The sequence below is a fragment of the Strix aluco genome, chromosome 4 (assembly GCF_031877795.1).
Source record: "Strix aluco isolate bStrAlu1 chromosome 4, bStrAlu1.hap1, whole genome shotgun sequence".
Classification (NCBI taxonomy): domain Eukaryota; kingdom Metazoa; phylum Chordata; class Aves; order Strigiformes; family Strigidae; genus Strix; species Strix aluco.
In genome coordinates, this window is record NC_133934.1 from 85457113 (window position 1) to 85479715 (window position 22603).

The 22603-nt window shown below is 48.7% G+C and overlaps 1 protein-coding gene across 1 annotated transcript in view; it reads left to right on the plus strand.

Moving 5' to 3' along the window:
* Positions 1–14401, plus strand: part of SCD5 (stearoyl-CoA desaturase 5) — a 34512-nt gene extending 20111 nt beyond the window's left edge. Inside the window, exons 2-5 of the mRNA XM_074823918.1 lie at positions 2249–2379; positions 7226–7431; positions 11870–12102; positions 12668–14401. Coding sequence (XP_074680019.1) covers positions 2249–2379; positions 7226–7431; positions 11870–12102; positions 12668–12858 — 761 coding nt within the window. The 3' untranslated portion in view covers positions 12859–14401. The remainder of the gene's footprint in view (positions 1–2248; positions 2380–7225; positions 7432–11869; positions 12103–12667) is intronic.
* The last annotated feature ends 8202 nt before the right edge of the window (positions 14402–22603 follow it).

A 22603-nucleotide genomic window follows, 5' to 3' on the forward strand; every position in this document is an offset into this window, starting at 1 on the left:
AAGCAAAATCAACCTTAATGTTGCATGTGTCTCATTCTACCCATTGATCTTGAATTCTGGTTTTAAGCAATTGATCATGATTAAGGATGGATGGATGGCTTGGGAAGCGCTTGGTCAACTAAGTGACCTGTTGCTTTGAAGTGGGAGAAAGGCCCCTCTTTATGCTTTAAGGAGGCAAAGAGACTGGTGAAGATGGGAGATTTTAGCCCTCGTGACTAGCGTGAGGTTAACTAGTCATAAAGCCCACAGGCAATATGTTCTTGTAATGATTCAGGACTTTAACCTTAATATTTTTGTTAGCTGAGCAATGCCAGCATTCTGTCTGTCACAGATCTGTTTTCACAATTACAGTCATTTGAGTGATTTGGAAGACCTTACTTGTTGAGCTGTGCAGAAACATCACTATCACGTACAGAAAATGACAGGATGGGTTTTCCCTAATTTCACAGAAGTCCAAGTCCGTGCACTGACAAGGCATGTGCAAGAACAGCAACAGTGGAGACTGGAGTGTGAGTTGTGGTGTCATCATTTTTACTGATCTGAGAGTAATCTGTAAATTCAACAACAACTGAAAATAACGTGCAGAGAGGATGCATGATGTTCAGTTCATTTCTGTACATCCTTTCGGGAAGCAGGCGGAAGTCTGAATTTGGCGACAGACATCAGAGCACTGGACGTAACTGCACAGATGAGCCTTTTCTGGGAGTAGCTTGAACGCTGCAGCCTGCTGAAAAGGAGAGATGCCTCTGTAGTGATGGTGTCCAAAGAGGGTTTTAGAGATTCGTCGTCTTTACTAGGACCATTCTGACTCCGTTTGTCTGTTGCATTTTGTGCGAAAGGCTTTGGTTTGCTGTGCAGGAGATGACAGGAATTTGGGCCATGTACATAAAGGAAACAGTCTGGGTAAATCTGGTTTTGATGGATCCACCAGTGGAGCGGATAAGGTTCATTTACTCCTTCAGTCCACAGAGGTGACAATCAACATGAAATAGGGTTGCTGTTATTTTACCAAATATCTTCCTATATATTTTCTGTTACATGCTGTAATTCCAAGCACTGTGAGTTGGGAGTTGATGGAGACACACAGACACCCACCTACATATACATATTTTTGTTTTCTGTTTGAAAAGATAGATATTACATACTGGGAAAAGCTGATTGTGAATTCCTTTCTAGCCACTGCATGTCTAACAGGGTTCCCTGCTGGACAGACTGTTGTGCAGAGACAGACACAAGTGGAAAACTCTCTTTTGGGCGTGGGGTTTTCCCTTTTTGTGCCAGTAACTCGTTTAGGAATTTGAAATATGCTGTTTTAACCAAAACATGCTTCTGTGTGTGTATGGTGGCAGGATAAACAGCACATCGCTCAGACTGTACAAACTCATTTGAGGTTGTCCTGTAATATTCTTATTGTTTGAATCCACTCTTGTTTTAATTTCACACTTGTAAAATGAGCCTGTACTCTTTAGGCACAGTATGAGAAATGAACACCTATGGGAGGGAGACATAAGAGTCTATATCATGACAACTGGGTAGCTTGAATGTGAGTGGTTTGAAGTGGTCCAGTTTATTTGGTACTTATATAATACTTGTTCACATTTTCCCTTCAGTCTTTCTCCAGACCTGCCCGCGTGCCATGTTGGCCACCTGAAAAAATTCTCAAAACGAGTTCACTTGGCCAATTTTTTACTTAAGGGAGGGAAAAGCAGTTCCTGAAACTGAGGGAGATGGTGAATGCTCTGCTTCCTGGCACGTTTTTATTACCGAGTCACGAGCTCCCGATGATAAGAGAAGTTTTGATTGTGGAAACTCTGACACAGCTCATATCTCGAGGGCTGGGACATTGCTGACTGATTGGACTCAAGCAAAGACCTGTCTGGAGGAGGCTGACAGTGTCCTGTTAGAAGAGTTGTTGCTGCTGTTCTGACACAGTGATGAGCTTTAACTCCACTGTACTTGGTGAAGGCACGCTGCGTAGACATGTCATGACATGGTGCTTCAGTGCTGACAGACTCTCCTGAGCAACGCCCTGGCTAAATGGGGAGGGGTGGGAAGTGGAACGACATGTCCCTGGGGCCACAGGGCAAAGGGGGGGCTGAGAACTCACCTCCTGTCTGCCCAGCCTCACCTTCCGAGTGATCCTGCAGGCGTCAGCGGGCAGGGGCAAGGATCATCTTTACGTCAAAGAAAGCAAAAATGGCAGTTGGCCCCTGGCACATCCTGTGTGTTCTGTTTTTGTGTCTTTCAGCGTATTTCTGCTTCCTGATGTCGGCTCTGGGTGTGACAGCTGGTGCGCATCGCCTGTGGAGCCACCGTTCCTACAAAGCCAAGCTGCCTTTGCGGATCTTTCTGGCTACAGCTAACTCCATGGCTTTCCAGGTTGGATTGTGGTTGCCTGTCTAGATTCTTGGCCTCCAGGCAGCTTTCTCTCCTGTGCAGGGATCCCCTCAACTTAGAGACAGCAAAAGAAAAAAAAAGTACTGTCAGAAAGACATTTGCTGATAACATACTCTGCTGGCTCAGGGGATGCAGAGCCCCTCTCACCACCCACATAACAGTATGCATTAGACAGTCCAGGAGCAAGAATTACTTAAGGACCAGGTTGAACATGCCCAAATCAGGGGCTCAGCAACCTACCTGTGCCACAGATTGGGCCCCACGCTTCACATGGAAACTTTTGTAAGGGCCAGCTTGGTGCAAGTATGTCTGCGTAATCAAGTCTCTTTGTCCATCCAGGCAGTTGGAGATTTTGATGTGCCCAGAAAGGAGAGCAGGCATCCTTTCACAATCTTAATTTATCTCTGTTTTATGCAGCATTTTTCACCAATAAAATTAAAATACATTTGCAAGAAGCGTATTACTAGCTCTGTGCTTACTGATAGGCAATCTTAGACCTCCTATGTTTGTGTAACACCCAACTGGTGGTAGGAGTTAGCCCAGAACCAGGATCTTCTTGGTGTGAATTTAGTTATTCATTTGGCTGTTCAAAATAGAGATACGAACTTGTACTAACACTAAACTTACCGAGCTTGGCTACTATAAGCCCTTGTGGCACCACATGTGTGTTGTGCCTTGAGTTTTCAGCTTTTTCCCTTAAGTCTGTTTGATTGACTTCTCATTCATGTACCTTGACGGAGGATGAAAAGAGTCCCTTTATCTGCTTCTCTACTATTCATTTATCATCACCAATTTATCTTTTTTTTTTCTAAGGTGGAAAGAATTAATCTTGTTAATCCCTCTAGACATTACAAAGAACACAATGCTTTTGCTTGAATGTGGGAATGTGTCCATTTTGACTATAACCTTCCTTTCTTGTGAACCATATTCCAGCTGCTTTGTGCTGCCTGGTTCCTTGCAGAGCTTTACAAGCTCTTTGCTCAGCCTGTTAAACAACCAGTTTGAATTTTGAGAACCCCCTGGTACTGTCCTCCTGTTTTACAGCTGATCTTATCTTTCACAAGTAATTTAAATGAATGTGTCGAGCTGGTTCTAGTGAGCCCGCACGGTGGGATTTCATTGCTGTTGCTATGGATTTTGCTCTCAGCTGCGTTGGCCTCATCACTGCTTTTGGCTGAGGACATGGTGTGATTCTGAGGCAGGGAAGTACTTCAAAGTAGCTTCAAGCCACCTTTGTGTCCTTTGTGTTGGAAAGAAAATGAAAGGCCAGATCACCCACTCTAAACTTTAAGTAGTCTGAAGCCTGCCCCTAATTACTGTGACATCGATTGCCTGCTAGAGGCTTTTTTCACCACCACAAGCAGACAGTGAATGAGTTTTCAGGTCTATGTCCCTCATGTTGGCTTTGGGAGAAAGAGGTAGATTGGAGATACCTACAACCTCCCTGGATGCTGAATACTGAGGGAATATTCAGACTTCTCGAAGGGCAGGGAAGGCTCTGCTAAAGAGTTTTAACTTGATGTTGCACAGGCTGTGACATGCTGCACTTCCTCTGAAATACCATCAGATGTAGCTATTTTTGCCCTGTTGCCCAGTGCATTTTTTATGATCGGAGCAGGCTGAGCAATGTTTCTTCTCTCCATTGAGAGTGAAGCTCTCACAATTTTGAAAGACTGTGCTGCTTGCTGTCACATGTCTGTTTGAGAAATAGGTAATACCTGGCTTATGTCTACCTGATCTCCTAGTGTTTGTTTCTGCATCTCAGTTGGGACGTGCTCTTCTCTGCCTTTACTGCCTTTACTGTTGCTCCTGGCCATCTCAGTGAAACAAGCGGTGTTGTTCCGCTGCGGTTGTAGCTGTATGGATATTCATGTCAGCATACTGATGTTGTTACATAGCCCAGTTTGTTGCCACAGTTGTTTTGGGCTGCAGGAAACCTCATGTCTGCATCACTGTCACAGCATGATGCCATCACTCTGCTGTGGAAGGGATTTCGCTTCTGTGTTTACCTGAAATTTGATCAAAAGTGATGCATTCCTGAAAAATGGTTGCTATTAATAATATGCTTGGAGCATATTTACACGTGCTGTACTCTGGTTCTTGGTATATTTATTGCCAACAGTTCTGGCCTTTATTTCCTCTTAGCCTTTGTGGGTTTTAATTAGATGCAATTCACTTGTTTCACAGCTTCCTAACCTGTTCATCTGGGGAATCTTAGGTTTTTTTGCCAGCCCTGCAGGTGTTTGCTGTGGTATGAAAAGCCAAGTTAATTTCTCACAGTACCATTGCTTTGACCTGGTTATCTGCTGTCCCACAAATAATTTTATCAAAAGCTCTAGTGACAAACTGATCAATAGTCTCAATTGAAAAGTTATTTCTGGTTAAGAAAGAGGACCTTTCCTAGGTGTGCTTCTTGCATAACCCGTTTTATTTTTAAATGACTTAGTCTTGGCATTTTCCAGTCTTCTGGAAATTCCTGCTGAAACCAATTGAAGCAGTGGAGAGGCTTTCATTCCCTTTGATTTCTCTGCAGGAAAAAAATGGCAGCAAGGTAAAGATCTCCCCTTGTTCTCACTGAGGAGTTTGGTGACTTCCTTTGCTTCACTCCATTGACTTTGTTCTTTTGTGCAATAGGATAGTTAAGATGTAACGTACTGGAGCGCTAGTAAGGGGCTGATATTTGCTGCCTCGTCTCAATGGCTTCGATGAGTTAGTGCTGCAGGAAAACGTTCCCCTCCTCCCTGGCCCGCTCCCAGGGTCACTGTGGCCACAGCGTGACAACAGCACAGGGCTGAGTGCGGCTGACAGCCGCGGAGCTGAGGCTTTCTGAGGCTTTTGTTCTTCACTTGTCCCTTGTGGGCTCTTGCAAACGGAGAGCATCTCTGCAAGGCTGAAATCAAACATGGAGGCATTTGAGCTGGATTCTTTAGTTGCTCTTTGCAGTTGTTCTTGGGGTCCCCTCAGCAGCACAGACAGCCTCAGTGCTTTATCTCAAATGTTGGCAGCTGAGAGAAAGAGCAATAATTTCCACGATGCTTTCGACATAGGGCTTTTGTCTCACAGGCTGTAGATATACACAGTTGTCATCAGCCTGTGCTTACTGTGTCCTGCAGCATATTCAGCACCATGATGGCTGCTGCGCGGAGGTTACTTCCCAGACACTGCAAATGGTTTGCTCAGTTCTGCTGGGCACAGAGCTGCTGTGTTTGTGGGTGCTACTCCTCTTCCTAAAAGTAACCCAAGCCTGTCCTTCCTTTGGGTATTACTGTTTGGGTACCTCCCTGGCTGTGCAAAGATGGAAATAGCAGAGGAAAGCACACTCCACTAAGCATTTTCTGATTAAAGTTTGCAGTGTTGTGGATCTGGGCATTAACTAACATTTCTGTTTTGGTGCTGGTGTTGGGCAATTTAATTCATAGATGAGTGTGTGGCTTGAGTTTTGCAAGTGTTGTACATGCTTACAGTGCCCTGCACTAATAGCTCAGCACCACTGCAAAAATCACTGGTTTGGTCCAATAGCCCATGTGTCCTGCAGAGCAAACTGGGAGGCTGAGTATTCCTTTGGCTGAGCAAACTCAGAAACTCTCACTTTACAGAGCCAAGTCTGAAATTTTGGGCCATCCCTTCCTCCCTGCAATCCCCATAATCCCGTTTACATCCATAAGGCGTTCCAGTGACCCATATCTGCTGACAGCCTGAGCAGAGACAGGACTGAACTTGCTGTGTATCTGATCTGCATCCAATGCTGAGCTGATGTTATGGGTCTGAGACTTTTATTCCAGCCTGGCCACAAATGCAAGTCTTGATTGCCCATAAAATAGGCACGTCTCCTTTTGATATCTTAATCACAGAATCATAGAATGGTTTGGGTTGGAAGTGACCTTAAAGTCCCACCCCCCTGCCCTGGGCAGGGACACCTTCCACTAGCCCAGGTTGCCCAAAGCCCCGTCCAACTTGGCCTTGAACCCTTCCAGGGAGGGGGCAGCCACAGCTTCTCTGGGCAACCTGTGCCAGGGCCTCACCACCCTCACAGGGAAGAATTTCTTCCTGATATCTAATCTAACTCTGCCCTCTTTCAGTTTAAAACTGTTACCCTTCATCCTATCCCTACACCTCCTGATCAAGAGTCACTCCCCATCTCTCCTGTCAGCCCCCTTGAAGCACTGGAAGGCCATGGTCTTGTACACATCCCCTCAGACAGAACGGTAATTTAAATGGAGGTGCTGAGCAAGTTCAGCTCCTGTTCAGGTCAGGAAAAGGCACGTGTAGTGTTTCACAAGCTCTGTCCCATTTTCAGCGCCGCATTTGTGCCTGGAGAGCATCAGTGGTAACCAGCTGCAACCAGCTTAGAAAAAGGATGCCAGAACTGAGTGCCTCTGCACAGCAGTACCCTGAAAATAAATATGCAATTTCCCCTGTGACAGGGTCATAAAATAACAAAGTAAACATGTATGTATGTGGTCCCTCCAGCCCAGTGTCCATCCTCAGATAGCAAACACCCAGAGAGGACACAAGACCAGGTCAGACTGATGATGGTAACTCCCAAGAGGCTGTTGGCTTCCAGCCATCCCCAGCCCTGAGATGTGTCCGGTCTGTGTCACCGGTTCTCTGAGCACATCCCGTTCTGTGTGGGCACTGACAGAAGCAGCCTGATGGGCTGGCTGCTGCAAAGCTGAGGTCCCTCAGGATGTCTTCAGTCCATAACCTTTTTTGAGAAGCGTCAGAGAGGGGCTTGTTGCTGCTACTGTGTGGGGAAGGAGCTGAAGGTAGTACTGCTGGGGCAGCGCCCAGCCTTCTCTCCTCTCACCCCACCGTGCTTTCTGTGCAGAACGACATCTACGAGTGGAGCAGAGACCACCGTGTTCACCACAAGTACTCCGAGACAGATGCGGACCCACACAACGCCCGCCGTGGCTTCTTCTTCGCCCACATTGGCTGGCTCTTCATGCGCAAGCACCGGGATGTCATAGAGAAGGGGAGGAAACTGGATTTCACTGACCTGCTGGATGACCCCGTCGTCCGATTCCAAAGAAAGTAAGTGGGAACGCTGGGCCCTTGTGCGAGGCAGGGCGGAGGGATCCCTCTGCCTGCTTGCCTAGTTGTGGTTCTTTCCTTATTTAAGACAAAAACAAGCTCCCAGCTCCCTTTTCTCCCCCAAGATATCTCTGCCACCCTGATTGCAGGCATCAGGACTGCCATCCCTCTGGCCCTCACTATTGCCACGTGGCTGACACTTGCTGACTGTTCTTGCAGGCTCTGCTGCATAAGCAGTGAGCCCTGTCCTTGTCCCTCTGCTTTTCCAAAATGCCAGGGCTGGCTGTTAAAACAGCCCCAGCAGAAGTTGCTGGGATCGTGGCCTTCTCCTCTGGTCACTGAAGCACATGCTGTCATCACTAACGGCCTTAATGCAGAAGTGCACATTTCACTCTATAAACTCATCTTTGGCACCTGTGGGCCAGCCAAACCAAGCGCTTCCTCTCTCAAGACTGCCGTTCTCCACAGGATTAATTATCTCCCTTGAGAATTAGCACAGACCTAGTTTTGTTTGCTATACACTCTGCAAGAGGTGGAAACCGAGCAACGTGCTTTGTCCTCTATATAAGTACATGTATTTTAGGCACAAGGGGACTGTCTCTGTCTGCAAGCATTTCATCCAGGTACTTCAGCAAACCACATAAGCTGGGTGAGGGGAGCAGTCAGTTGAGTCCAGAAATCAGTTGCTTTTTTTGCATTAGAGAAATCCATGCACTAGCAGAATTAGCCCTGCATCCAGGAGTGAGGAGTTCAGTGCCTTCCACCTTGTCGTGGTTTAAACCCAGGTGGCAGCCAAACACCGCGCAGCTGCTCGCTGAATTGGAGGGGTAAAGGTAAGGAGACTGGTAGTTTGAGATAAAAACAGTTTAATAATTGTAATAAAATAAAGCAATAGCAATAATAGAAAGTATAAATGGGTAATGCACAATGCGATTGCTCACCATCCATTGACCGATACCCAGCCCGCTCCGGGCCAGTAATCCCGAAATACCAAGATCCCGCAATTGCAATCCCAGAAGCAAGAAAGAACCCACCTCCTTCCCAGCCACCCCTCCTTTATATACTGGGCATGATGTTACAGGATATGGAATTGGCCAGTTTGGGTCTGGTGCTCTGGCTGTGCTCCCTCCCAGCTTCTTGTACCCCTGCGCACAGACAGGACGTGGGGAGTTGGAGAGTTCTTGATCTGTCATCAACAGCTGAAAATACCAGTGTATTATCAACATTCTTCTCATACCAAATCCCACACTAAATCCAAAACACAGCCCTATTCTAGATACTAAGAAGAAAAATTAACTCTGTCCCAGCCAAAACGAGGACATGCATATTGTTGCTTTTATTGGTTCCTCAGTTGGCAGGGCCTGTTCGCAAAGGCTCCCTTTCAGTTTGCTGCAGCTCCTCTTGGTTGTGTTACTACCTTTTCCAAGACAATAGCATCCCATGAGAAAGAGGCTCTGCTGCTTTTGTTATGCTGCAAATGTTGTGTGGTGAAGAAGTATGTTTTCTTCAGGGAAGTTATATCTTAGCAAAAGTGCTCTGGATTTGAATTTAGAACGTTGGGCTTTACCTTCCCTTATCTGGGAAGAAAAATTCAGGTTTCTCCTTTCTATAAGGTTGAAGTGTTGGGTTTTTTGACAGCATAGGAAACCTGGCAGGTCAGATCAGTAAGAATCATAATAAACCCTTCTTTGTCATGTTTTGTTTTAAGGCCAGGCTGTTAGCTTTGCTGAGTTTAGTGGTGCTGGTGAGCTGTGGATGAGGTACCACTCAATCCAACCACATCACTTTAGCTGAAATCACAGTACTGCTCCAGGCATGATGGACAGCAGAATTGTGAATGACAGAGCAATAATCCTGCATGTGATGTGAGAGGGGCACGCAGGTGCGCTCTCTTCATGACAAAGTGTTCATGTGGTGAAGGCAGCACTGTGTTCCCCAAGCATGTACTGAGGCACTGGTTCCCCTGAACTCCAGGTAAGGAGGTTTCTCATTCCAGGGTGGATGTTTCAGTCAATGGGAGATGGAGAAAACTTAGTCGGGTACTTGTCTGAATGTAAGATAGCCTGTCTCCATCAAAGACTTCAGTCTGGGCTGCTTGCATCTCACAGAATGGTTTTAACTGGTGCCTGCTAAGCTGTTTTCATATTTTATTTTCCTGAAGCAGGAGAGGCTTTGAACTTTGAAGGAGTTTTCTGGACTGGAAAATATTTTTCTCCTCCAGCTCTACTTAAATCCTGGCCTTGAATTGATGAGGTTTGCAAACCTTATCCACAGCCTGATTCAGAGCTCAGACAGATGAGTGGGAAATTATCTGTTATCTTTGGTGGAACAAAGAATGGGGACTGTTTCCTTTGGAGAGCCTTGGCTCAGGTAAGTGAAGGTAGAGTTCTGTGAGAGAGCTGAGGAGATGCTCTGTTGTCACCATGGTTGGTGTTGCTGGATTGCTGCAGATCTCCTTCTGGAGCCCAGCGTGTGAGGCACACCCTCCAAACAACAACAAAAAATATCAAACAAAGAACTTGCAGCCTAATTTATTTCATATACAAGATGATAAAAACTAGCTGGTGTGCTATAGATGAGAACTATGCTCATGGAAACTTTCTTCCTTCCAAAAATACTGCTAATATTAACGTTTTTCTAATCCTCTGGGGGTTTGAATTGAAAATTGATTGTTTGTTTGTTTTTGTCAAACCAAATTGACCATTCTTCCTATCTGAAAAACTTTCAGCAAATGGAAAGTTTTAATAACTGTTTAATAAATCCAGACTCTGTTCTTCCTCATCCCTTCCAGAAAACTCGACAGAAGCAGGGGTCTATTTTAAACCTGTCGTATGGGCACAAATAAGATGGGTCTTACTTCGTGTTTCTTTTTCTTTCTGCACCCTTCAAAATCCTGTCACCTCAGCCTACCGCTCCACTTTCATGTGTCAGCTTGCTTTGATGATGATACCCGGGGATCACTGTGGGCTGTAGTAAATCTGGGCTTTGGGGAGGTGGAAGGGCTCCACGGGGAACATGGGGCCTTGTTTCCTCTCGAGCTGGGGACACACCATGGGTGGCTCCCGAGCTGCACTGTCTTGCCGCTCTCTGCTTCTGAGCGCCATTAGCCAGCCCGTTCTCCATTTAGTCATTTATTTCCTATCTCACTTTTGGCTTTGTCTCCCCACTTCTTGCTGAGCTGCTCCCTTTCTCCACTTGCCTTGGATTAATTGCCCCAGCATGACTTTTCTCTTTTTTTAATTCCGCTGTGGTCTCTGCTTTTCACTTCTGTGCTCCCTGCATCCTACACTCTCTCTTCCCTGCCTTTCCTGGGCATGTGGCTTTAGCTGTACTATAAAGCGTTTCTGTTTGTTCTCAGACTGTTTGGCTTCCTCCTTCCCCATTTTGCACTTAACGCTGATTTTCTCCGGTATGTGGCAAGGCTCGAGCCAGCCAGTGGGCTGTGAGAGAAGCAGTAACCCTGGCCCCTAGGCCAGGATGCATATTTCTTACCCTTGGAGGGGTGCCCATGGTCTGCTGCCACTGTTGGAGCTCACGCAGCAGCAGTGGTACAGAAAGGAGCTGCTCCTACCCTATGTTGCAGGTTCCCTTCTGATCTGAGCACGGGGGAAATCTTTGCCAGCTCTTAGCAGTGAATGTGTTTCAGACACAGCATCACCAGTGCCACACCAAACCCTGAGCTTTTCCAGTCCCAGAGCTGGACCCTAGGTGCAGGGTGTGCAGCCAACTCTACGCCTCCCTGGGTTTAAAGGTGCTCAGCTTGGGAGGTTTGCTTTGGGACTGGGTCTCATCAGTTCAGCTCCAGCGTTACCTGCTGCTTCGGGGTTTCGAGTTGTCTTGGCATTTTGAATTGCACTTGGCAAAATTATGTCATGCACATGTCTTACAAGGAGCGGCTGAGGGAACTGGGGGGGTTTAGTCTGGAGAAGAGGAGGCTGAGGGGAGACCTCATTGCCCTCTACAACTCCCTGAAAGGAGGGTGCAGAGAGGGGGGATGAGTCTCTTAAGCCAAGGAACAAGTGCCAGGACAAGAGGGAATGGCCTCAAGCCGCCCCAGGGCAGGGTCAGACTGGCTCTTAGGAAGTATTTCTTTGCAGAAGGGGTTGTTGGGCATTGGAATGGGCTGCCCAGGGCAGGGGTGGAGTCCCCATCCCTGGAGGGGTTGAAGAGCCGGGTTGACCCAGCGCTGAGGGATCTGGTGGAGTTGGGAATGGTCAGTGTGAGGTTCATGGTTGGACTGGAGGATCTTCAAGGGCTTTTCCAACCGAGATGGTTCTGGGATTGTGGATGTCTGAAATGTTCCCTGCTGCCCCAGTGATGGGGCCAGCCCAGGTTATGCCAGTGCTTTCTAGCAGAGCTGTGTCTCCAGAGATCCAACCCCATTTCACCCCAGTTGCCATTCCCACCATGGTAATGGTGTCCTTTTCTTTCCCCACAGGTATTACAAGAGTTCAGTTGTGCTGATGTGCTTTGTGATCCCTACCTTTGTGCCGTGGTACGTCTGGGGCGAGAGCCTGTGGAACGCCTACTTCCTTGCCTCCATCCTAAGGTACACCATCTCCCTCAACGTCGCCTGGCTGGTCAACAGCGCCGCTCACATGTACGGCAACCGCCCTTACGACAAGTACATCAGCCCCAGGCAGAACACCCTTGTCACTGTGGGAGCCATCGGTAAGTGCTGTAGCCCCAGGTAGAGCTTCGCAAATTCAGAGTGACATCACAGCCTGTTTCACCCCGGTTGGGACTTTGGGTACCTACAACTGGACACCACTCGGAGCCAGGGCTTGGAGGAGGCCGGAGCTTGCGCATCCTAGAGGAAGGCTCCCTTGTTCCACTGATGGTGCCCACGTTGAAATAACGCCATGTAGTCTCTGGGCAGAGACATGTTCACAGTAGCAATCCTCTCTTCTCAGCAGTCAGCTGGGGACAGTGCAGCAGAAGTAAGTGCTTCTGCTTCTTACTTGGCTGTGCCTCTCCCCTCTTGAAGCACTTATGGTTTTCTTCCATGAGCATAAGGGGTGGGACATGCCCTTTCCTACTGAGGAGGAAAATCCAGAGCACTGAAATGGAGTCTGTGTGGGTCTGCCCCAGAGGTTTCCTATAGCCAGGGGTGGACCACAACCTGCACTGGATTCAGGACTGGGGAAATGGGCATTGGGGTGCCCCACCCGAGCGTGTTCCTAAGTTCATAAATATGCTGGCTGCATGGTCTTGAAACTCGCTCTCTGTTTTTCAGGTGAGGGTTTCCACAACTACCACCACACCTTCCCATTCGACTACTCGGCCAGCGAGCTGGGCCTGAAGTTCAACCCGACCACCTGGTTCATTGACTTCATGTTTTGGTTGGGGTTGGTCACTGACCGCAGGCAGGTTCCAAAGGAGGTGATCCAGTCTCGCAAGGAAAGGACTGGAGATGGCAGTGCTTGAAAAGTAACGCTTTGCTGGGCCAGCGCTGTCGTACCTGGGGGTGGGTGGGTGTGTGCACACCCCCATGCCTGTGGTGGAGGATTTATTTTCCTCTGGGTAAAACTAGATTTTTTTTTTTTTTTTTCTTTTCAGATCAGTGGGGCCAAATTATTTCCCCAGGAACAGATTTGGCCCCAGCTTTTTTTCCTTATTAGCTGTCTTATGTCCAAACTTCAGACTATTAAGTGTAAAAATGTTACATATTATTTAATATTATAGTTAAACAGAAGAGAGACTTGATTTTAGTCACTGTAGTTCATGTCTGAAATACATTGGAATTTGCTTGTTCATGGTAAATGTTGGCAGGTTGGAGGAACTAACTATCCTTTCCAAGTGCAGTTAGGGGAGATTTTTGTTTCTACTGTTAATCAAATAACGCTTTTGAGATGCCTCTCTTGGAGGGGATGGGGCACGGCCCAATGTGCTGTTTCAACTACAGACTAATGGAAAGGACAGTAACAGCCCTGATGAAAAACAGGATGTCCAAGGGGAAAAATTGGCCTAAATTCAGTTAGATGTTAGTTTGAAAACCTGCTTTCTTCTTTTCGTTAGCCCTGTTAGCCAGCCCAGTGCGCTGCTGTCTTTGCTACATACGAAAACCATTTATTGCTGAGCAGGCTTTTGTGTTGAAGATTAGTCTCTATACAGGCCAAAACACCAACTGATGCTGTGTTGAGATGATTCCTTTATTGTCGCATTGTAAATTGTAAAGGTACAGAGCTCAACCATGTCTTAAGCCAAATAAAGCTTCAGTTTCGATATTTGGAGACCTGAGTTATATTCTAATTGGTCATGGCCATCAATGCATGCATATTTTAGCTCCTTTTGCACAAGAGGCCTCTTAATTTCTTTTTCTGCCTTTGACTAGCGTATCTTAGAAAACTGATCTTTATCAAAGTCAGAGTCTCTACCAGTATTTCAGCTGCATGCAACATCCATTGATTTCTGAGCAAAATATAAAGACAGTTACGTAGCGTCTGAATTTTAACAGTTGCCTTGTTTAAAAAAAAATACAAAAAAAAAGCAAAAATATGAAGAAAGAAAAAAAAAAAAAGCATGTGGAATTAATGGGTCATATAGCTGTTTGTGTTAGATGTTAGCCAGTGCATGAGAGAGGCTTTGTACTGTCAGCACTGGAGCACTTTTGAAGATAGAGGGCATGACTTTCATTTATAAAGAAGATCACCACCTTGCCCCTTGGCGAAGGAGTGCCCGTTTTCCAGCTGTGCAGCCCCATAACCTGGGCAAGGCAGGGATCTTGAGATAACTGAGACTCAGGCCCAGATATTTTCAGCAAAGATGTAGAACTGGAAAAAAAAAAAAAACAAAAAACAAACTAAAATGGTTTCTTCTTTGTTCTGTTTCTTGTTTTTTAAATGATGCCATATAATATAAAAGAGTTGTCTTTATTCTGTATTTCATCCAGCAGGTGTTTTAACAGTGTTACTTTGCCATTAATGATGTGTAAACTCTTGAGTGATTTACAATAAACAGTTATGAGTTAGACTGGCTGCTGTGTTTTATTTTGAAACGTCTCCCAAAGCAAAAGGCTTTGTGCATCACACACCAGAATTACAGCGGTGTTTTGCGCGGTGTTTCCAAAACACCTACTCCCTCAGCATTTCTGGCTTCCTCATCAGTGGAAGAGGAATGTTGTCAAACGGAAGGGCGTCAAGAGATTTCATAACTTCAGGCTTACTGGCCAAGCTGATAGGGGGGGAAAAGGAAATTCAAGCTGACGTAAGCTTGAAAGGAGACCGGGGCAAGTCCTCGCATGTGAAAATCCCACTTTAATAGAAAAATACCCAGTGTGACTGCAGGACAATACTTTGACTGTAAATATTAATTATTTTGTTAAGATTTTGCTGTAAGTTCTCCTTGTTTCTGCTGAGATGTGCCTGAAGACCTGGGCGAGCCAGAAGTTGTGTCTTGATGTGCATTGATCCGGACTTGGGGCTGTTTGACAGAGATGGGAATTACACGCACGGGAGTAGGAGACATCTACCCCCCATCCCCTACAGTGCCTGCGGGAGGGGGTGGAAATGGGCTGGAAGTTTCTGATCTGCTGGTTAGAAAGACTGCACTGTTGCTTCACAGAATCATCTTGGTTGGAAAAGCCCTTGAAGCTCCTCCAGTCCAACCATGAACCTCACCCTGACCGTTCCCAACTCCACCAGATCCTTCAGCGCCGGGTCAACCTGACTCTTCAACCCCTCCAGGGATGGGGACTCCCCCCCTGCCCTGGGCAGCCCATTCCAACGCCCAGCAGCCCCTTCTGCAAAGAAATACTTCCTAAGAGCCAGTCTGACCCTGCCCTGGCGCAGCTTGAGGCCATTCCCTCTTGTCCTGGCGCTTGTTCCTTGGGTCAAGAGACTCATCCCCCCTCTCTGCACCCTCCTTTCAGGGAGTTGTAGAGGGCGATGAGGTCTCCCCTCAGCCTCCTCTTCTCCAGACTAAACCCCGCCAGCTCCCTCAGCCGCTCCCCATCAGACCTGTGCTCCAGACCCTGCACCAGCTCTGTTGCCCACATAGGACTGGGAAGAAGAGGTATTTGTACGCTGTCTCATGCAGTGTTGCACTGAGTGTTTCCAGGCTCTCAGCTTTGGCACAGAGCAGGGACTGGATCTTTTTTGATGCCTTTCACAGAACTGGTGGGGTCCTTAGGAAATGCAATGTTGGCTCAGGAGTCGTGTGCTCCTTCCACAGCAGAAACCCCCGAGCAGGTCCCCTGCTTTTGGTAGTGGGGTGGCTTGAAGAAACGCTACGCCTGTCCTGGGACCTGGCACAATCACTAGAGGAGGATTCCAGCTGTAAGCTATAGCGTGTACATGGCTATGCAAACATTGACAAAACCCCATCAGGGCTGTGTATAAACACAATGTCAGGGTGCGGTTTGAGGCCAAGGTTGTGATAGCTAACTACAGAGGAGATTCCAGGCTCCATCTAACCCATCTCTGGGTTGGGCTGCATTTGGGTAATCCCCCAGAGCGGAGGGTAAGCATGAGCAAAACCTGCTGGTGCTGGAGTTATGACTCGAGAAAGGGGCTGCAGTGAGAGGGTGAGTGCTGGCTCTAAAGAAATGTGTCAGGATTTGCAGTGCCTGAAAAGCAGCAAAGTGGAGCAGACATCTCCTGTGCCACCTCCTGCCCGGCAGCCCCACTGCTGTGCTCCCCAGAGCTGGTGGCAGTTCTGCTCTGTGCTGTCGGGCAGAGTTCTGTGCTGGGGTCCTGCATGGCAGCACTAAAACTTCACTCAGCCCTTTGGCACTCTGATGCAGAGCTTTAGCATGGGGCCTGCGATGGGAAAAGGGTGTGTGGTCAGCTTTGGGCCAGTTTAAAAATACCTGGTGAAAGTGGGGGATTTCTGGGGGGCTACAGGGATGTAGAAGAGGTGCTTGGTGACCCTGGGTGATGTATGCATCCTTATCTCCCTTCACAGATTGCAAGTAGGCTAAACCAAGGATACAGTGACTGTCAAGCTTCGCAGAGACCTGATGGTCTGACAGTGCCTGATCTGTTGTGTCTAACCCTGTTCTCAGCAAGTTGAACTCAGGAATAACACCACGTAAGACTGAGAACAAGAGGTATTTGCATGTGACGACTGCCACCAGCTTTCCAGTTGAAATCCTCCTTTAGTGATTGTGCCAAGTCCCAGGGCAGGCATAGCTTCTGTGAATCAAGGTACAACTTCCTTTAAGATCTTCTCTTAAATGAAGAATGAAAAGGAAAACAGAAAGCAGAGCCCAGACGGAAAGGAGGCATTTGCTAACACGGCCCGTGTGCCACAGCTCCCACAGTGGCTCTGCTTCGGTGGTGCCCAGTCTGGGAGCTGAAACCTCGGACATCCAGGGGCGCATATCCAGCAACACCAGCCCCACTAGACAGGGGCGAATGAGGAGCGGGGGGAAACAAACGCCCTGAAACTTCCCTTTCCAGGGAGCATTTAGGCTGGCTCTTAGGAAGTATTTCTGTCCAGAAGGGGTTGTTGGGCGTTGGAATGGGCTGCCCAGAGCAGAGGGGGAGTCCCCATCCCTGGAGGGGTTGAAGAGTCAGGTTGACCCAGCGCTGAGGGATCTGGTGGAGTTGAGAACGGTCAGGGTGAGGTTCATGGTTGGACTGCAGGAGCTTCAGGGTCTTTTCCAACCGAGATGATTCTGTGAAACCCAGCAAAGTGCTGAGTCTGTGGAGGAGCCAGGGGTGCCCTCACATGGGCAGAGCTGCTCACTGGATGGTTTGGAGGCTTTTGCTGTTTAAACCACCCCTCGCATATGGGACGCGTTGTGTTTACTGAGTGCATCTCCTGCTGTCCCGCTTCCTGGAGAGTTAAACCCTGATATAGGCTTTTTCTGAGAAAATAATAGCAGAATTCCCACCCTGGTTTTGCAAATCTGCAGCCAGCTGACCCCAGTAGGCCTGTCCAGCTGCTCTGTGCCCTGGCTGCCACCATACCCATCCTGTCCTGCTGGCTTTGGTGGCAGCCGTAGCGAGTCCCAGGGAGGTGAACGGTTTGCAGCCCTGCACCGGGAGTGGTGCTGCTGGCCCACCCCGCTTCTTGCACCCACCATGGCCAAGCTGGGATTAAAGCCAAAAGGGCAGGGAGCAAAGGTAAAAGGTAAAAGTGGGGCCCTGCCCCCCACCAGATGCATCTGTAAAGATAAATCTACTGCCCAAGAGAAGCAGATAAGCAGCAAACCCTTCAAGCAGGACAAAAAAACCAAAAAAATCCCCTTTTGCAGGTCTTGGAAGATGCCCAGGAGAAAAGCTCCAGTGAGCAGCACAGATAAAAACTGTAGGTGAAATGGTGCTTGCCATCCCTGTGCAGTAATGCCTAACCTCAGTGGCTGACATAATTCCATTAGCATTTATAGCATAATAATAGGAAATTATTATTTTACTAAATCTCATTATTCTCAGAAAAAAAAAAAAAAGTCTTTTTTACAGTGTTTTCAGTGCTTCATATAGGCCTGTCCTCCTGCCAGGCCAGAACACACGCCCATCGGGGCCAGGGCACACCAGCCTGCAGCTCTCATCCGCACACACCAGCACTTAAGGGTTTCCTTCCCAGAGTCTGGACCCTGACCATCTCGCAGGCAAGTGCTGTTTATCTCATGGAATTTTTTGGATTTCTCTTTTTATGGAAAAAAAAATGAGGTTTTATATCCATTTTCTTCATTTCCTTTACTACCACGTAAATGGTGTCACTTTCTTGCAGAGAGATGGGGCGGGTCACTTCAATTTGCTGCTCCAATCCCAAATCCAGGTGAATTTTTCTCAGCTGGCATCACGTGGGTGAGATAGGAAGAAGGAGTGCCTCATCTCAGAGGGCCGGATCTGGGGATATTTCTTAGGGTGAGAGAGAGCACTTTGCAGGTGACTGCCTCTCCAGCAAATTCTGAGCACAAATGTTAATGCCGAGCCAAGGGTGCGCACGCTCAGATGGTGTCTGTTTAGCAGTGGGGCATTTGGAGGAACGAAGTCTATCACAATATTTTAAAAGCTGGATAAAAGAACAGATGGCTTTGACGAGAGATGATTTGGCTAATGAAATGAGGGTTAACGCTTAAGCTGAGAAACAGTTGCTTGGGTGCTGTATTTAGCCCATGCACGGGGTATGGAGCAGCTCTGCTGGCTGCCATTGAGCGATCCCTGGCCCCTTTCCCCCGCTGCTCCCATTTCTGGCTGGGTGACGTTCCTTGCCAGGCCTTGCTCCAGCTTTGGAGCAGAAAGGAGCAGAACAGGAAAACCAGGTGGTAAATCTATTTACAGAAGATATATATTTCCCAGGAATGAAAGCAAACCCAAAGCAATTCCCTTTTCTGTTTTCCTCGCCTCTGTATACCTTCCCCCCCGCAAAAAAAAACAGCCCAGTAAACCCTTAGCCACTCTTAGGTGGTAATGTCAGCCTGGAGACGACTGTAATTAGAGGGAAATCAGTTTGCTTTGTTTCTTCCTGAGCCACAAGTGAGGTCTGCAAGGGCAAGGGTTAGCTCTGTGGTAGTCCTCTCTTTTACATGACAAATAAAATACCTTCGAGGCCTGATCCTGCTACTTCATGTCAGGACACCGGGGCCCAGCTTTCCCACTTCTCTGTTGCTGGAAGAAAGCAGATGTGGAGATGGTGTGCAGTGTGGGCCCCACGAAGAGCACCGAAGTGGTGAAATTTGGAGAGGGAACATGCACGTGCTGTAAGACATCAGGTGGAGGAAATACGAATTAACAGACAGCAAAGCAAAGCCATCATTTTGAATATTTGCTTGCTTTGGAGCAGGTCCGCTTTCCAGGCCAGTTGAACTGCCAGGCAGATCCCCAGTGGGTCCCAGTGGCCCAGCAGGAAAACTCAGTGAGGACTGGGGCAGGGAAGTCACGCGCTGCTCTCAGCATCCCAGGAGCATTGCCATGTCTGGGCACCAGTGTCGTTGCAATTTGAAGACGTGGGCTGAGTGGGGAGAGACCTCAGTGTCAGCCTCTGGCACACCCACCCCTGGGGAAGCCAGTTGGGGGAATGTACCTGTGGCTACTCCTCTTTGCCAAGGCAGCGTTGGCACAGATGTGAGAGGAAAGGCTCTTTCCACAGGTCAAGGTGAGTTTGCAGCAGGCTTTGGGATGCGCAGCATCACTGCGAGGGATGTGTTATTGTGGGATGTGGTTCAGCAAAGTTTCTGTTGCCCTTTTAAGTTCATCTTATTAGCTGATTAGCATACTAGACGAGGAGGGGCAGGTATTCCACAAATTCATTTCCATGAGAGACGAGGAAAAAGGTGGAGCATGGGTTCCAGTTGAGCTGGTGGTCGCTGCCCAGCTTTGGTTTCTCCTCTGTTCCCAGAGACCTTATCAGTCGTCCCAGAAATGATCCCCTCTTAGCAGTTCTTGTTACCACCTCAATGGCGAAGGGGCCGTTAGTAATTAACATGTCATTAGGCAAGGCAAGCATGGTGTCTGGGTTGCACAACAGAGCCACATAGTATCGGACTTAGCGGTACTTGTGCTTGAGGGGAAACAACCTGGTTTCCCTCAGTCCATGTCTCCCCCTCTGGGGCTTATCTAAGGAGTTTGTCAATGCAACTGCAAGGGAGCGCGGGTGGGGGGGGGGTGGGGGGTGGGGGGCGGTGGGGGCAGCCTTCAATACACTCCCACTTCCTTGGGTGACATTCCTTAGACTAAGACAAAGGCCACAGCCTGTCCTTGAGGTTTTCTGTGTTGATGAATGTTTGAGGCATTTCTCCTTCAGTTCCTTACACCCCCTTGGCAGAGGAATGCTGCAGGACAAGGTTCACGGGAGAGGGGCTGCTCCTCCATGGGACTGGTGTCCTGTGCAGAAAAGATTGTGGGAAATACCCCCGCGGGCCCACATAACACCACCCCTTGATGGCTGGTGCCTCCCTGCACCTCTGTTATATCCTACACTGGGTGGGCTCCAGCACATGCTTGCTGTCCCCAGGCTGCACTCTTTCTTTTAAGCCATGATTTTTTAATTTATGAGAGGTCTTTGGTGGGCCTGTCAGCATCGTGCATTTTCCAGCACTCAAAGGGACACCATCTGCTCAAAAAAGAGCTGTGAACAAAATGTCTCAGATGCTCAGAGTTTACCAAAAATGAAGTTGCTTTAAAATCCCATATGCTGCATTGTTTTCTTTCCAGCTTGGGCTGACAGCAGAGGTGAAGTGTCTAAGGCAGTTTCTGATTAGTCACTGTGTTTTCTTTTCTGGCCAAAATCACTGGGGCTGAGTGCTGTCACTTCCCACCTGTTTGTCAGAAGGTTTTCTTCAGGCTCTGCTGCTGAAAGCCAGAGGTTACTGAACTCAAAGATCTCCCCTCTGTTATTTTTGAAGTGAGCTTGCTTGACTTCTGCTATCGCAGGAAGCCTTGCAGTCAGGGTTGGGGTTAATTCTGATACTTCAGGCATACTTTTTTCCAGGCACCTGATTTTGCAGCCTGTCTTGGTGACATGGGGGCAATAGCAACTCCTTGCCCAAGGAAAGCCATGCCCAGCAGTCACCTGTCTTGGCCTGCAGCTCCATAGTGTGGCAGCGCCATGGGGCAGCATCAGGTGCGCACAGAAGGAAAACCTGGCCAAGATCTCTGGATTTTGTGGGGCTGCAAAAAGAAAATGCTGCGAGGAGCTGTTTCTTAGTCCAGGATGACACAAGATTTGAAATACCAGAGCAGGAAGAACGTTATTTCAGCACTAAAAATAGCTCCCTCAGCCTTTAGAAGAGCGAGAAGTGTACGTAGCAGTTGCCTTTCTGCGAGAGTGGCTGCCCTCTCCCTCGGCAGCGCTGCCGCCGCAGAGATGCAGCCACTTTGGTGAGGGCTCAGGGGACCTGCTGGTGCTGTGCCTGCTCTGAGGACCTGTGCTTTGAGGGGTTCGTAATCCCCGGGGGTGGAAGTGATGAAATCTCTCCAGGGTGTGCCACGAGGGCTAAAGCTGCAGGGCGGGGTGTTGCCTGATGATTAGAAAGACAGTGCATAAAATACTGATAAACTGCTGATGTATAACTCGGCTCAGTTGTGGGGCTGGCGTGGGTTTAGGCAGGTCTTGTGTTGGCTCATAAGTCATAGCACCAGGGCAAAACTTTGGATAAGTGCCACCTTATTTGGGTTTTAGGAGAAGAAACAAGACAGTCAATGAATAACATCGGTCATACTGCATCCTGGCAGAGAGAGAGGGGAGGGACGGGAGACAGAAGTGGTAGCGTTCATGCTGACTTAATCCCACAAAGGTCAAAAGAGCGAAGGGATGTTTCCACCCCAGGAAACATTCCCAAATGGTTATCGACGAGCTGTTTTGCTGGGAATGTCTCAAATTCCCAAACATAGTTGATGCTTTATGGAGACTCAAAGCCCACCATCCAGTAAGGGAAAGGGGGTGGAAAGGGGCTGTCGCTGGGGTCTCTTGCTGGGTCGCTGCTTCTTTCAGGTCTGCTGAAGCACTTAGTGAATGGGCCTGACACCCCAGGAGGACCTGAAAGGAGGTTGCAGAGAGCTGGGGATGAGTCTCTTGACCCAAGGAACAAGCGCCAGGACAAGAGGGAATGGCCTCAAGCTGCACCAGGGCAGGGTCAGACTGGCTCTTAGGAAGTATTTCTTTGCAGAAGGGGCTGTTGGGCGTTGGAATGGGCTGCCCAGGGCAGGGGGGGAGTCCCCATCCCTGGAGGGGTTGAAGAGTCGGGTTGACCTGGCACTGAAGGATCTGGTGGAGTTGGGAACGGTCAGGGTGAGGTTCATGGTTGGACTGGAGGAGCTTCAAGGGCTTTTCCAACCGAGATGATTCTGTGTGATTCTGTGTGACTGTGAAGATGTCACGGCCCGTTTTGGGTGGTGCCCCCCCTTCAGTGCTCCTGGGGGCTCTGGAGCAGCAGGTGTGACCCAGAGCCGCACGCCGGGCAGGTGCTGTGGGCCTGGGCAGGGAGGGGACAGAGTAGGAGACCCCCTTTCCAGCCGGTTCACAGCCCAGCTGGTGGCTGTGGAGGTGCCGCCAGAGGGTCCATGCCCGGTGCTGGCGCTGACCACGGGGGCTTGTTTTTGTTCGCCACGGCCCAGCCGCGGCCGGGGGGTGCTCTGGGTTCCCGGTGGGGCTGTGCTCGCCCCCCACCAACCCAAAGCCGGCGCTCAGGCCGCAGAGCGCGTTCTCCCGGCGTAATCCCCGCCCGTCCGGGGCGGGGGCCGATGCCAGGGCACCTCCCCGGCCCGGCCCGGCCCCCTCGGCC